The sequence below is a fragment of the Wolffia australiana genome, chromosome 4 (genome assembly GCF_029677425.1).
Source record: "Wolffia australiana isolate 7733 chromosome 4, ASM2967742v1".
In the NCBI taxonomy this organism is placed as follows: domain Eukaryota; kingdom Viridiplantae; phylum Streptophyta; class Magnoliopsida; order Alismatales; family Araceae; genus Wolffia; species Wolffia australiana.
Genome location: NC_135838.1, coordinates 15,977,501 through 15,990,085, shown reverse-complemented (window position 1 = coordinate 15,990,085; position 12,585 = coordinate 15,977,501). Strand labels below are relative to the sequence as shown.

At 39.1% G+C, this 12,585-nt stretch overlaps 2 protein-coding genes across 3 annotated transcripts; one reads left to right on the top strand and one right to left on the bottom strand.

The window, feature by feature from the left end:
• Positions 1–2,526: 2,526 nt before the first annotated feature.
• Positions 2,527–3,807, bottom strand: LOC144702089 (putative uncharacterized protein YDL057W). 2 transcript variants are annotated; one of them, XM_078573964.1, is made up of 2 exons: positions 3,576–3,807; positions 2,527–3,452 (listed from the first exon to the last, which is right to left on the bottom strand). In XM_078573964.1, the coding sequence occupies exons 1-2, from the start codon at positions 3,771–3,773 to the stop codon at positions 2,661–2,663; spliced, it is 990 nt and encodes a 329-aa protein (XP_078430090.1). In that variant the 5' UTR covers positions 3,774–3,807; the 3' UTR covers positions 2,527–2,660. The 2 variants fall into 2 exon arrangements, with proteins under 2 accessions (XP_078430090.1, XP_078430091.1); XM_078573965.1 differs by having other exon boundaries at positions 2,527–3,449.
• A 960-nt stretch (positions 3,808–4,767) lies between these two features.
• LOC144702088 (transcriptional adapter ADA2-like) lies at positions 4,768–10,832 on the top strand. The gene is made up of 13 exons (XM_078573963.1): positions 4,768–5,097; positions 6,767–6,822; positions 7,256–7,434; positions 7,948–8,013; positions 8,094–8,219; positions 8,305–8,380; positions 8,578–8,641; positions 8,723–8,781; positions 8,882–9,010; positions 9,200–9,419; positions 9,522–9,732; positions 10,210–10,413; positions 10,526–10,832. The coding sequence occupies exons 1-13, from the start codon at positions 5,042–5,044 to the stop codon at positions 10,730–10,732; spliced, it is 1,653 nt and encodes a 550-aa protein (XP_078430089.1). The 5' UTR covers positions 4,768–5,041; the 3' UTR covers positions 10,733–10,832.
• The last annotated feature ends 1,753 nt before the right edge of the window (positions 10,833–12,585 follow it).

Below are 12,585 nucleotides of genomic sequence, written 5' to 3'. Positions count from 1 at the left end.
ATTTCAGATGTCCGAGATTTGCGTTGACGCTAACAACAAATTGGGTATAGGATGATCCTAGTCCTCTCAAAAAAGTGTAAATAGCAGATGACTCTGGGACTGGATGACCCATTTGTTCAAGAGACTCTACAACATTCTTAAAATGCTGAATATAATCCTCAATTGACCGTGTACCTTTTTTCATGTTATGTAGTTGACGTTGCAGATCCATCATCCTTACTTGATTCCATCTAGCAAAGGTAGTTTCCAAGTTTTCCCATGCTTCTCGTGTAGACCTTGCCTTGTTAATGTATGGTAGTACGAATTCGGAGACTGTTTGGTGGAGGAAGCCCAAGACTTGCTGATCTATCCTCCACCACTTCTTGAACTCTGGATTCTCGACTATATTCCCATGTGCATCTGCAATTGAAATCGGAGGTGAAACTCCTTCAACGAACTTCATTAAATCATACCCGTGCAACACTGGGATGATTGATCCCTTCCACATCTGGTAGTTGTTGCTGCTCAATCTCGGATGGATTGAGATTCCTGGCGGGATGGTAACTGGGACTTGTCCTGCAGTTGCGGCGCTGGTTCCTGCAGTGGATCCGACAGGCATGAAGACATTAGAGTTTTCCATTGTTGACTTGATCCCCAATTCACGCTCTGGTACCATGAAAGATTTCGATCTCACCGCAAGAAGTAGAACGGAAGAAAGAAAGGAAGAGAGGAGAAGACGGAGAGAGAGAGAGAGAGAGAAGACACACAGGAATACTCCAAGATCATTCTATTTCCGCTTTGAATCACTTTAGGAACATTGGTTGTCAATTTATATGGTGTATAGGTAACTAAATATAGTAACTACTATAACGTATATGTATCCGTTGTAACGACTTACAAAGGATACATAGATTTGAAATATTGTTTTAGATCACAACCGTTATAACGTTTGGGTGCACCGATCACAACCATTGATCGGTGCCGTGGACCCTTTCATTAGAACGGATATACGAGATCTAATCCTGACCGTATATTCCTATCTATGTTTAATCCTAACTATGTTTAATCCTATCTATCTTTGAACTTTTATGATTTCCTAATACTCTAACCTCTGACGAGTATAATTATTGCATCTTTATTACTACTCTAATCTTGATTAAGATCCTATCCCGCTGCTTTCGTCTTCGCGAGTCTTCGACTCCTCTTTAATTGGCACTACGTACCCAATTTATCAAATGACTAGTTCTCTTATTCACCCCCATTGCCACCTTCATCCCTGAGATTTCCACATTTTAGGTTAAACGTAATTTGCTTACCTCTTCAATTATTGTCAAAATTAGCCATTATCAAAGTCCATCAAATGCATCTCCCTATGCTATTTGTAGTATCAATGTTACTATAAATCTTTTTAAAAATATTTCACTTATATCAATGTTACATTATTTTAGGGTTACCCCTTCCTAAATACCAAGGCATGTTTCGAGGGAATCAATATTTTTTAGTGTTAAGGTTTGTATTGTGATCCCAATAATTTATGGAGTGACCTAAAATAATAACTAATTTATTATGATTCCATAATTATCTCGATTTGATTCAAGTCAATGTTCATCTAAACCATATTTTCATGTTTTTCACGAGGGTCAGATATCAAATCACCAGTACTCTCCTTGTGTTTCAAAGTAATGTACATTAATTTTATACACCAACCAACGTATATTTTTATAAGTAAACATTTTACTCATCAAAATTTCTAAAAAGTGTTGAGAATCTCTTGTCTATCCAAACTATAGGCACTATAGATCCTAATGAAATCAGGGATCGGTTCAAGAGTTTGGATGCATTTAGGCATTGAATTTGTGAATATTTAAGATATTGAAATGTTTAATTATTAATTTATAGTGGGGTTCCAAGGGAAATTCACTTTAGATTTTGGTGGCCACTCATTAAATTAATTACTATGATGATTAGATAAATACTTGATACTATTGACAAGGACTGGAATAATAGTTTATTACTTTGACTTATTTATGCCGCAAAGGTGTTAAACAATTATGAAGGTGAGCATTGTATGAGATAAGAATTCAAAGTGAAACTAATGATTGTAACATCACATTCTCTGTTTAAGGAGAGTGCTTGATGCAACTGAGACGAAATTATATTTCACACCATTAGTGTTCTATCAAATTTTCCCCATAAAATTATTTGTAACTAGAACTTTGTGCTCCAAAATTCATTTTTATTTATCTATCAAACTAGGGAAAAAGACTCTCCAGTACAGAGGACTTAATTATAACAAACAGAATCTCTATACACAATGATGCGCCGTAAGATGAGCTTTTGCATTACAACATTCATTTTAAGAGAAAGTGATGGGAGCTGACTCCTCCGTTTCAAGAAAAGATAGTGATACCAAGCAGGTTTTTCTCCCTTCCTAATGCATTTTATTTCTCTTTTTTGGTGGAAACAGATGACTAAAGTTGCTTCAAAAGTAAAAAATCTCAACAGGGCATAATGGAATTTCCATTCTTTAAAATTGTAGAACAGACATTTTAAAGTAGAAAATAATGGGTTTAATGACTTCAAAGCAAGTAATTTTCCAAAGATGGCTTACATATTGACTGGTCATGCTGCCTGTTCATAGGACCAAACAAGAACTCAATCCTGTTGCGTCACCATAAAACTCATGCTCTCAACCTTGTAAACTCCAAAATACATGAAACTAGTTGGGAAGAATGCTCTGAGTATCGATGATCAGCACCATCCAAAATACAAAGCTCATGATCAGGAATTAGATTTGCAAATTCAGTGGCGTCTTCGACTGGAACAGTCTCATCTTTCGATCCATGTACTGTCAAAACTTTGCAATTTCTACTGATCAACGAGCATGAAGATCGCATATCAATTGACAACCGATCCTTCAGACTTTCCTCTGTCACACGATACAAAAGATCACCAGTTTCATTTCTCACATCGATGAATCCATCTCTTTCAATTCTTTCCATGTAATTCTCCCCAAGCCGTTCCTGGATTCCTTTTTGCAGAGAAAATCGCCCAGAAATATTGATGATATTAGGAATATCATTGAAGATAGATGCATAGAGCAGGACAACATTTCCTCCTTTACTGTGACCGATGATGGAATTAATTCTCCACCCTTGTCTCGAAAAGTGCAAGACAACAGCTCGCAGATCTTCAACTTCTTTCCAGTAATTGCCATATTGAAATGAACCTTCACTTTCTCCGTTGCCAGAGAAATCAAAGCGGAAGATGGCAGTCCCTTGTTCTTCAAAAGCCTCGGCAATCTTCAACAACGTTCTGCTATCTTTCGATGATCGAAACCCATGGCAGAAGATGATAAGTTCCTTGGATCGAGTCTCGTGTAAAACTCCAACCAGTGTTTCCCCATGCTTGTTTTCCACAAAGATCCTCTTTCTCGTCGAGAGATCTGCAGTATCGTCGCCGCTGGAGATCTGCTGAAAATGATTAGAATCATGCGAGCTAATCGGAAATCGTTCGCATTCAAGTAGAAAAAACAACATCGCGATTGTAAAGAATTGTATGAGGAGAAAAGGGAAAATAGCGCAAGAAAGAATTACATTGCAGCTTGCAAGTTTAGGTTCGGACGATTTATCGGTGGGTTTGTTCTTCGATTCTCGCAGCTTTGGGAGAGCGAAATCTTCCCCAAATGACATTTTTATGGGGCAGATGAAAATTCCTGACCTTATATTTCTGAACCTTCCCAAGGAAGTAGATAGCCGATGATGGCCATAGTTGGGGATGGAGCAGACAACCATATCTCGATGACGGATTGGGGTTTGACAGTTGATATCTTTTGTCTGAGAATCATAAAGTATTGGGATTAGATACTTTTATATACAAAGATATCTCGATGACCAATTCGGGTTTGACAGTTGATCATATATTTTGTCAGAGAACGTAACTAGATACTTTTATATACATAATCTCTCGAACAATGACAGCCATATCTTGTTGTCATACTAACCAGGACAATCAATTTGAGTTTGATTGTTGATCATATATTTGGTCTGAAGAGTGGGAAGTAAGGGGACTAGAAACTGTTACACACAATTTCAGAAACTACATTGATGAGGTGGATAATAAATAATTTTATGTATTTCTGTTATAAGGGGTTTTCAAAATGTGTAGAGAATGTTAGATATCAGAAAGAATTGATCATATCTTAATAACCATATATTGCTAACCATATATTGATCATATCTCAATCAATTTGGGTTTGACAGTTGATCGTATCTTTGGTTGAGGTGGATAATGAATTTTATGTCAGATACCAAATAGTATGGATAAGATGTCATTGTCATTCTGGATAGTAAATAAGTCATGGCTGTCAATTTTAATGATTATGTTGATCCGATACCAAATTCAGATCTAAGTTTAGGTTTTTGCTACAACTAAACTGAGACGGGACTCTGGCCTTCCCTATTAGTAAGTATCAATAAGATGCCACTAAAATACTGGATAATAATAATATTAGAAGAAATACCGTCATTAAGTTCATCCAAAGTGTCCACCCAACCGGTTTCTTCTTTATCATCAGACCAAACTTTAGGTTCAGGTTTATACTAAAGCCCGGCCTAGACTTTCCCTATTTGTAAATTTCATTAAACTGAAATCCTGGATAATGAATAATATTAGGTACAGCAAATAAGTCTAATTTAATGAATATTAAAAGAAATCCTGACCGTTTAAATATTGGGATCGGCTTCTTCTTTCTCGCCATTAATTTTACATTTCTGTTAAGAAGGACTTCTGAAACTTTGTAAATAGAACGGTAATCTGCTTGATTTATTTGAAACCCTAGCCGAGAATGTCGATCATCATCGATGAAAAAATTCGACAACGGTGAGATCGGTTTCTTCTTTCCGTGCCAGAAGTTTGGAAGATATAATCGATTCTTCTACGCCGTATCTTGGAAGAATTGTAGTCGGGAGATCGCGAGGGCTCTCGTCAGCCTGATTTTTGGGCAAATTCGTTCCCCGGCGAGACTGTGCAGTAAGAGGGCTAATTTAGGGCTCCGGGGAGCATGGGACGCTCTCGCGGGGTGGCGAACAACGCCGGGGATGAAGAATTAGGGCATCGGTATGTGCATTCTTTGTTTGAGTTTTCTTTCGAGACAAAAGAACTCCCTCCTGGGGTCAACCCATTTTTTTTTAAAAGATACAGTTGAAATCAAAACACTGGTATCTCAATTGGTCAATGGGAGTAAACAACAATCTAAGACTGATGAAGAAATTGTAACAAAAATCATAATTATCTGTCGTGTAGTAGGTCGATTAAGTTGTGAATGAGGCCTCCGAACGATTGATACACTTGAACCATTTTTGTGTACGTCGTCGTGAACAAGCGAGCTATTTTCGTCAATTTTTTTTCTCACATCTATTATGCAATTGCTTCACCCTTGGTGATCAACTGTCTTCCACTGGCTCCTTTTCTCCTGCTAATTAGTTCTAAAAGTGGATGACCCAGTGTTATTTGAAACTTCTCACAAGGTCTAGGATCAGGTTCGCTCGCATTCTAATGGTAGAAGATAGAGAAACTTTTTAGTCTTGTGGCGTTGAAAGAAACCATGAACTAAAATTTTCCTACCGAAAGATATTTACTGGGTATATTGTAAATGAAGATTTAGAGATATCAAAGAACAATTGGAGCCAGTAGTTCGCCGTAAGCGTTCTTTTGTCTTCAATTTCGTTGTAGTTGAGAACGTGAATGTCGCGAAATGATTCCATACAGAAAGTTTTAATTTGAAATGTAGAAAATTCTCCGGCGACTGTGAGTCAGTGAGATGAACGTAAATTAAATGTTGTGATTGGTCTTTGTTTTAGCGAAGCCTTCCTCTCACAAAGAAATGTTCAATGTGCTGATGGGTCTGGTATTATGATTGATTAAATTATCGGGTTGGTCACTAATTTCGGCCGATCTTGTCTTTTCCGTTAAAAAAATGATTGATTAATTTTTTTATATCGGGGAAGTATTTCAGCCGCCAGGCTTTAAATTTCGAATGTCAGTGCCATGATGCTGGAGGACAAGTACAGCGTAAGAGCTACGGCAGGATTTAATTGAAAAGTGTCATTTCTTATGGAAAAACAATTTCTCCCCAGTTGTGAAAATGTATCCATTCGTTTCCATGATGACGCAGATTGACCCAGTAGTGTACACTAGCTTCTTAGCTTCCATCTTTAGTACGATTTTAATGCTGTCAGTCACAAATTAAAATCTTCAATAGAGAAGGGTGAGAAGATATATTGTATTATCGAAACAAACTTTGTTTAATTTTTGACATAGTTGTTTGCTGTTTTGCGCACTATTTAATCCTTAAATTTCAGATTTACACTCTTGGGCGTCCTCGTTATCTATCATCCTTATGATTGATACATTTGAGTGTAGCATCTCTCAGGAGGACCCGACCGTTTAATGTGTTATACCTCGCTTTTATTGTTGTTATCTTGATAGTCGCAGCTGCTGTAGGGTCGAGCTACGCAAGAACTCAAACTCAGAAACTCATGCATTCGTTTATTCGTGCATTGGGATCATTGTTATATGACATATACGAGAGTCTTGTTGTGTTGGGGCTGAATGGCCCAATAGAGATCTGCAAACGGATAGAATACAGAATTAAAACATAGTTCATTGAAATATTATGTACAAACTAATCAAGTAAAAAATGTTGCATGTTGGGTTGAAAATTCTTGCGTCGCTATTCTATTGCAGGTATTTGCCCTTTTAAATGATCAAAGGTTTCTGTTTTCAGATCTAAACGAAGAAAAGCAGCTTCAAGCGCAGAAGCTTTAGAGAATGTCACTGCAGGTGCTCCATAGCTCCTATGTTTTTTTTGCATTTTCTTCCTGTACATTGAAGTTGCAAACCTATATCTGCGTAAAATTGATTTTAAATCGGTTGCTAATTCCACAAGTCCTGTTTAAGAGTCTGAGTTCAAAGATTATACTTCATGCCAAGTGTGATTGTTGCAAGGTCCTTCAGTCTCTTTATCGACTTGTACTGGTGGATTAAATTTCTAAATTTCATTGTTGTAAGGTCCTTCAAAGATAGATTTTTCTAGTTAGGATTTAAATTCTAGTCCATTTGCCGTGGGGGCAGCTGTGTGAAATATTTACCTCGGTGAATTTGATTCTTCTGAATGTTATCCATTTCTCTATTTATTTAATTTTACCCTGAGGCATTACCTTTCGTTTATACCACTTCGTCTCAAGTTATTAATATGTATCATTTTAATTTACAGGCTCTGGATCTGGTGACGGGAAGAAGGCACTGTACCATTGCAACTACTGCAACAAAGACATCTCTGGAAAGATTAGAATCAAATGCACGAAATGCCCTGATTTTGATCTATGTTTGGAGTGTTTTACTGTGGGCGCTGAAGTTCATCCGCACAAAAGCAATCATCCTTACAGGGTCATGGTTAGTGGCATTAGTTTCAAGCATCTATTTTCAGCTATTTTGACTGATATTCTTGTTAACGGTTCATATGTTCCTCTCGTTTTTAGCAAGAGATTGTCTTACATTATCCTTAAACTGGTTTTCTCTACAAATTGTTAATTGATTTGTGAAACGGTACTTAGTCTTTTGTGAGTGCCTGTCTACGACATTTTTCGAATTTTTTTTCTCATTTTTTCCCCAATATTTTTTCACGGATCCTAAACTGTATTTTTAGTTTCATTTTGTGTTTCCCATGCCGTTTTTGTCATGATGCTTCTTGGAAACTATATGATTCCCAGTTTTCTCCTTATATTTTTTTATTTCTTTTTGTATTAGAGCTTCGATAGAAAGAGAGTAAAATACAACATTCCTTTTAAAATAGTTTCATATCGACTGAGATATTCAATCCAAAACATTTGCCTAGATGATTTATACACTTACAAACGTAAGTGAATCGAATGATGTTTTGAACATCTTATGCTGCTTTGTTTTCAGGACAGTTTATCTTTTCCGCTTTTCTCACCTGATTGGAACGCAGATGAAGAAATTCTTCTCCTTGAGGTATTGATGAATGTTCAGTGATTTTCGCCTACTTGATGGCCTCTTTAATAGGGTGATTTATTTATTAACCGTGATTGTAGGGGATTGAAATGTATGGCCTGGGGAACTGGGCTGAAGTTGCAGAGCATGTTGGCACCAAGAATAAAGGACAATGTATCGATCACTATACTGCATATTATGTCAATTCTCCATGCTACCCGCTTCCAGTAAGATACAGTAGCAGTCTGTTTTTTCTCGATGACTTCACATCTCGATACGTACTTCTTTATGAACGGTTATATCTTTCCGCAGAATATGGCTCATGTTGTCGGGAAGAACAGGAAAGAACTCATTGCCATGGCTAAAGGACATGGTGATGGTAAAAAAGGTGAGCTGCGAATAAAAAGAAATGTTTCTTTTGAATTGCTTGATTCCCTTGCATTTTTTTTGGAAATGAGGAAATTCTTTTTTCTATTTCATAGTTTTTTGTCCAACGAGTTAATCTCACTGATTTTGTATTATATTGAATCAAGAGTACCATAACGTATTTTGTTTTAATTGTTGGCTCTTTTCATGTTCTCGTAGGGTTTCCATTAGCAGGCGAGACCACGCCTAAGGAAGACTCACCTTTCTCACCTTCACGGGTTAAGTACGGGGAATATAACCGAGGGATCTTTTCGTGTTTCTTTTTTTATTTGGATCATCATTAAGATTTGCCTTTTCACCTTAGGCTCGAAGATTTAAGTCGAGAAACTCCAACTCGCCAGTCACCGTCGAACATAGCTGCCGGTATTTTTACCTGAAAGATGACAGAATTATCAGACTTTTTGACACAATTCTTTCTGTGAAACTATTAAACTTGACCCGCCTTTATCATTTTCTTTATCAGATGGAGATTCTGTTGATGTCAAGGGAGGCGTTTCCAGCATCAGCGGTGCCAGTAAAAAGGCTTCCCGAATGATGCATGCAAAGGAAGATTCCGACCGGGTAAAGGTTGAAGGAGCACCCCCTTCTGAAGGTATAAAATGCAGTTTCATCTCCTGATTCTCCGATAATCAAACACCGTAGTTCTCTAAACACTTCTCTATTTCTTTCCTTTTTGATGAAACTGTTAGAACTAGAGAAAGAGCAATAGTTTTACTTATATTTTTATTAATTTTTTAGCTGTTCATGCCATATATGATCGAAAAATTTCTTCTTCCGGCAGAAAGCCACGTGGACAGAAGTGTGGGGGTGAAAAAGCCCAAATCTTCGGGGGAAGAAACCACAATAGCCGAGATGTCCGGATTTAACCCAAAAAGGCAAGAATTCGACCCTGAGTATGACATGGATGCAGAGCAGTCACTGGCCGAGATGGAATTCAAAGAAACCGACTCGGAGACCGATCGCGAGCTCAAGCTGCGGGTTTTACACATTTACTACTCCAGGCAAGGATCCTTATTCTCCAATTTGGGGGTTTTATCCTAGATTATTATTTTTTTTTTTGAAAATTATTTATCCCAGATTACTGAAGTCCCTTTTTGTCTCAGACTTGACGAAAGGAAGAGGAGGAAGGACTTCATTCTGGAAAGGAATTTGCTTTATCCCAGCCAATTTGAGAAGGAATTGTGCAGCGAGGACAGGGAGATCTACGAGCGGTACAAGGTATTCATGCGCTTCCAGTCTCAAAAGGAGCACGAAGAATTAGTCCGCACGCTCATTGAGGAGCGCAGGATCCGAAAGAGAATTCAAGAGCTCCAGGTCACATCGTCTCTCTTCGACCAACCCTTTTTTTCTTGGGTTTATATTTTTCCAAAATTTTCATTGGATATACTATCAGTTGATCTTTTATGCTCAAAGATGTTGTTATTTCTAGATCCAGGCATCACTAGAAATACGAAAGGGAATGACATCAACTTCACTGAAATGAAAACTTCAAGAATTTTTATTGTTTCTGCCGCCAAAGCAACTGGCTGTTGATCGTGAACCTGTTCTTTTTCTTGAATAATCCTAGAGTTCATCTGTATTCTGGGGCTAGCAATCGATTGGATCAAAATGTGTGATTCATCTTTAAATCAGACCTGATGATGATCGATTGGAATGATCAATTCGATCATATGATCGATCGGTTAAACCTTGCTCGATCCTGTCAATCAAATTTGATTGATCAAGCGGAGATTGATTGAAAGAAAGTGAAAATTGCGAATGAACTGAACCTTAAAAGGTCTGGTTTTGCAGGAATGCAAGGCGGCGGGCTGTCGGACGAGGGCAGAAGCCGAGACATATCTGGCAGACAAGGCGAAGAGAGAAGAAGATACCGGTGCTCGGAAGGGTCTCATAAAACCCAACCGGCCCGCAATTCAAGACAAAGAAGAGCCGACCCCGGCGTGGGACGAGTGGGACGTCACCGGTCTCCCCGGCGCTGATCTCCTTAGCGAATCCGTGAGCCGAGCCCTCCAATCTACAATTTTTCTAAAATTTAATTTCGCTTTGCCTTTGCTCGCGTCGCGAATTATTATTAAAAATAGTTTTTTTTTTCTTTTGGGGGATGCAGGAACAACAACTGTGCAGCGAAAGCCGGCTGCTGCCGAGCCATTTTCTGAAGATGCAGGAGGTGCTGGCGGCGGAGATGATGAAGGGCAAGGTACAGCACCGGGCCGACGCGAGGGGGCTGTTCAAGGTTGACCCGGGGAAGGTTGACCGGGTCTACGGCCTCGTCAGCCGCAAGCTGGGCAAGAGAGAGGAACCCGCTGTCGCCTGACGTTGACCAGCCATGCAGTCAACGGGTTGAGAGTGTTGACTATATCCGTTGACTGGCCCATTCTCTCCATGCCAATGTGAAAAAAGCTTGATTTCCCCCCCGTGACGTAGCTGATGGGTGGAGAGGGAGATGTACACGTGTGTAGAAGGGCTTCGCACGTGTGCCGCTGCAGTAAGACGCGGCGTGAGACTGCTTTCCATAGCAGAGAGAGCTGGAGATGGTTGTGCGGTGCACATGTCGTGCGACTTTTCGCTCACACAAAATCCCCTGTGCGATGTGCGGTGCGAATTGATGCGGTAACTCGTACCGCACATCGCAAAAAGAGCGAGAAAGAGGAAGAGGGAGGAGAGCGAGTGAGAGGGAGAGAGAAGCAATAGAGAGAGAAGATACGAAGAGTGAGAGGGAGAGAAAAGAGCGATAGAAAGAGCGAGAAAGAGGGAGAGAGACGAGGGAGCAAGAGCGAGAGAAGCAGAGAGAACGGCGATAGAAAAAGATTGAGGAACGATACAGAGAGAGAGAGAGAGAGAAGAGTGTCACAGAGAAAGAGAAGGGCGACTGAGAGAGACGAGGGAGCGAGAGTAAGAAAGAGCATGAGAAGCTGAGAGAAGAGCCATAGAGAGAGAAAGATGGAGAGAGACGAACGAGTGAGAGAAGAGTACGACAGAGAGAGAAAGAGGGATAGAGAGGAACGAGAGAGAGAGAGAAGACTTCACTCGTGACTCTCTTAAAAAATTCACACGAGATAGAAAGAGGAGCAGAGAGATGGAAAGAGAAGAGAGTAAGAGGGAGAAATAGAAAGAGAAACAGAGACGTAGGAAGAGTAGCAGAGAGAAAGAGAAGAGAGTAAGAGGGAGAAATAGAAAGAGAAACAGGGAAATAGAAAGAGTTACGGAGAGAAAGAGAAGAGATTAGAGAGAGAAATAGAACGAGAAACACAGAGACAAAGAGAGATAGAAAGAGAAGCACAGAGAGAAGAAAAAAAGAAAGAGAAATAGGAGAAACGGCGACAGCAAGAAAGAGAAACACGGAGAGAGAAGAGAAAAAGAGAGAAATAGGAGGAGAAACACAGAGAGAGAGAAAAAGAACACAAAGAAAGAGAGAAATAGAAAGAGAAACACAGAGAAAGAGAGAGATAGAAAAAGAAACACAAATAAAGAGAGAAATGTAAGAGAAACACAGAGAAAGAGAGAGATAGAAAAACACAAATAAAGAGAGAAATGGAAAGAAAAACACAGAGAAAGAGAGAGATAGAGAAACACAAATAAAGAGAGAAATGGAAAGAAAAACACAGAGAAAGAGAGAATTAGAAAGAGAAACACAGAGAAAGATAGAAGGTGAAATTTAAAGAGAGATAGAGAGAGAAATAGAAAGAGAAACAGAGAAAGATAGAAGGTGAAATACAAAGAGAGAGAGGAAAGAAACAGAGTGAGAGAAATAGAAAGAGAAACACAATAAGAAATAGAAAGAGAAATACAGAGAGAGAAATTGAAAGAGAAACAGAGAGAAATTTAAAGAGAAACAGATAGAGAGAGAAGAGGAACAGTGAGAGAGATAGAATGAGAAATGGAAAGAGAGAGAGAGATCCAAAGAGAAGCACCGGGAGAGATGGAATGAGCAACACACAGAGAGAATAGAGAAGCCGCGAGAAAGATGGAAAGAGAAACACTGAGAGAGAGAAAGAGGAGAAGCACAGAGAGAGATAGAAAGACAAATAGTGGGAGAGAGATGGAATGAGAAACACACACACAGAGAAAAGAAACTGACAGAGAAAAGACAAATAGCGAGAGAGAGCGATAGAAGGAGAAATAGTGAGAGAGATAGAATGAGACACAGAGAGAGAGAGAAGAAACTGA

Bases quoted from the DNA above. Each gene is read 5' to 3' on its own strand.
- LOC144702089 (XM_078573964.1), bottom strand. From the start codon at position 3,773: ATGGTTGTCTGCTCCATCCCCAACTATGGCCATCATCGGCTATCTACT. The intron at 3,453-3,575 runs GTAATTCTTTCT...AATCATTTTCAG, and splicing joins CTAAACTTGCAAGCTGCAAT to CAGATCTCCAGCGGCGACGA.
- LOC144702088 (XM_078573963.1), top strand. From the start codon at position 5,042: ATGGGACGCTCTCGCGGGGTGGCGAACAACGCCGGGGATGAAGAATTA. The intron at 5,098-6,766 runs GTATGTGCATTC...TTCTGTTTTCAG, and splicing joins GATGAAGAATTAGGGCATCG to ATCTAAACGAAGAAAAGCAG. The intron at 8,381-8,577 runs GTGAGCTGCGAA...ATGTTCTCGTAG, and splicing joins ACATGGTGATGGTAAAAAAG to GGTTTCCATTAGCAGGCGAG.